The sequence below is a fragment of the Aedes aegypti genome, chromosome 3, assembly GCF_002204515.2.
Source record: "Aedes aegypti strain LVP_AGWG chromosome 3, AaegL5.0 Primary Assembly, whole genome shotgun sequence".
NCBI lineage: Eukaryota > Metazoa > Arthropoda > Insecta > Diptera > Culicidae > Aedes > Aedes aegypti.
The window spans coordinates 200,245,627-200,247,785 of NC_035109.1; the positions used below are offsets into that span (position 1 = coordinate 200,245,627).

The 2,159-nt window shown below is 37.3% G+C and overlaps 1 protein-coding gene across 1 annotated transcript; it reads left to right on the forward strand.

Moving 5' to 3' along the window:
• Positions 1 to 323: 323 nt before the first annotated feature.
• On the forward strand, positions 324 to 1,372 carry LOC5571752. The gene is made up of 2 exons (XM_001653729.2): positions 324 to 511; positions 625 to 1,372. Exon 2 carries the CDS (start codon positions 643 to 645, stop codon positions 1,006 to 1,008), a length of 366 nt encoding a protein of 121 aa, XP_001653779.1. The 5' UTR covers positions 324 to 511; positions 625 to 642; the 3' UTR covers positions 1,009 to 1,372.
• The last annotated feature ends 787 nt before the right edge of the window (positions 1,373 to 2,159 follow it).

The window sequence follows — 2,159 nt, forward strand, 5'->3', positions numbered from 1 at the left end:
TCTAAGTGTTACGTCTGTTTGTCTGTGCTATAATAGTTATGAATAATTAAATAAAATATCATGAAAACGACTTGTTAACCTCATGTGGTACCCTTAACAAAAAATTCAGCAACAAACTGCGGTCCTAAAAAAAATTAACAATGAAAAAAAAAAAAAAATTCACTATGTGTCAAATTTGTGAAATATTTGAAATGTCATAACTCTTTTGCTTCTTCTTCTACACCTTAGTATATATACTCATTGGCCGCTGTCTATCCCAGTGCTAGTTGAGTGATTTGACGGTTGCGCGATGCTGATCTTCTTCCTCTTCTTCAGATGGGAAAGATTTCTCTCGACAATGAAGCAACTTAATTGTGTAAACGGATCTTAGCGTGTGTGATTTAATGACTGAGAGTCGACTAAACGATTGTGGAACAAAAATCGGAATTTTCTAGTTTTTACTGAACGGTTTTAGTGAAAAATTCACCTGTATTCAATAAACTGTATCTTCGGCGCTTCGAAAGTCCAACAGGTAACTTTTGCAGACAAGTTTTTTCTATTAAAAAAGCGGCACATTTTTCCCCCTATGACACCATCATGAGAAAGCGAAAAACATTGAATCGATTTTTTTTGTTCTTTTGTCAGCCTTTTACATTGCCCAGCATGAGTTCAACCGAGTTTAATATTGGCCTCAACAGTGCCAAAACCTCGAGTCGAGTCTTGAAACCACCCGGCGGAGGTCATTCCGATATATTTGGAACACCGGAGCTAAAGGCAAATCCTCCACGCCCGAAATACAATCAGCAGAACTCTTCCAACATGAATGGCGTCATGGGAACCATGGATCCCAACATAAAAGTGGAGCAAGTGCAAGCTCAAGATCCCCAAGCTGAAGTTGAAACATCGAAAAATGCTTCCCAAGCGAAACTTGCGCAGGCTGCCGCCAGTAACGAATCGGCTTCGCAAGATTCCCAATCCGGAAATCGTTCCCGTGTTCCTCCGGGAGGTTTCTCGTCTGGACTCTGGTGAATCGATACAAAATGACCACTTTCAGGGATAAAACCGAAGCACACTTTGTCGAAACCTCATCCTACATATTGCAGTTGATTTAACCAAAGAGTACGGAGGTATTTTTATTCAACTAAATACTATTTTACTTTTATCATCGGTATTGCTTGGTATGACCAAGTCGTTTCCTTTTCAACCCGGAACAACGTTTGATCTCGTCGAATGCATTTATGACAACCAATTCGTACTTAATGCTTAAACATTGCTTATATACTGCGAGTCAATATTCTATATTCCTTCTATTAAAGATATTAAACGAAATATTGCGCTATACAATAAAATCTTTACCTCTTTCAAAGTTTGCTTGAGCTAGAAAAAATGGAAACGATTGTATCAATTTTCAAAGTGAGAAACTATCCTTGACTATTTCAACAGCCGCAAATTTCACGGATTCGATGGGTCAGGCGCGAAAATCGCGGGCTGAAGGTTCCGGTGATAATAGGGTGCCCATCTCCTGAAAACTCAAAATCAGGACATTTAAAAAAAATTACAACTTATGGTGCTTTGGCATTGGGGGTTTTTCTCGGCCGGTTTGTCTGAAACTTTGCAAGAAGAAGCATTTTAATACGATGTATGTTGTGGCCAAATATGGGGTCAGCAGCTTTCAAAAAAACTTTTAATATAAAATCACGAGACACTTCTGATTAACAGTTATGAGTAGGTATACGAACAAATTCTTAAATATAACACTAGGTAGTCTTTTGCTAAGACAATAAGAATCCTTTAGGAATCTGTCGAGGGTCTCAGAATATTAATTTAGATATCCCACGAAATGCTTCAGATTATTGCAGCAATTTACCGATAATTAAAAAAAAAAGTGTCAGATCAAGATTTTGCTAGGTAATAACTAAGAATGTCAAAAACAGCCTAGTATATTTCACAGAGTCTAATAAAAGCTTAAATGAAATCCACCTAGAACCTTTTGGGAGATTTATAAAACATAATAATGCCATGAAATAACGGTAGCATTCCTCGAATCGTGGTTATACAGAGAATATTGTAAGACTCTTTTTAAGAATTTCATAAAAAAGCTTCCGCTAAGTTTCCATAAAGGTCTCGTAAGAATGGCGCTAAGTCCTACAAAATATAAAGAGAAACACGTGGTAACACTA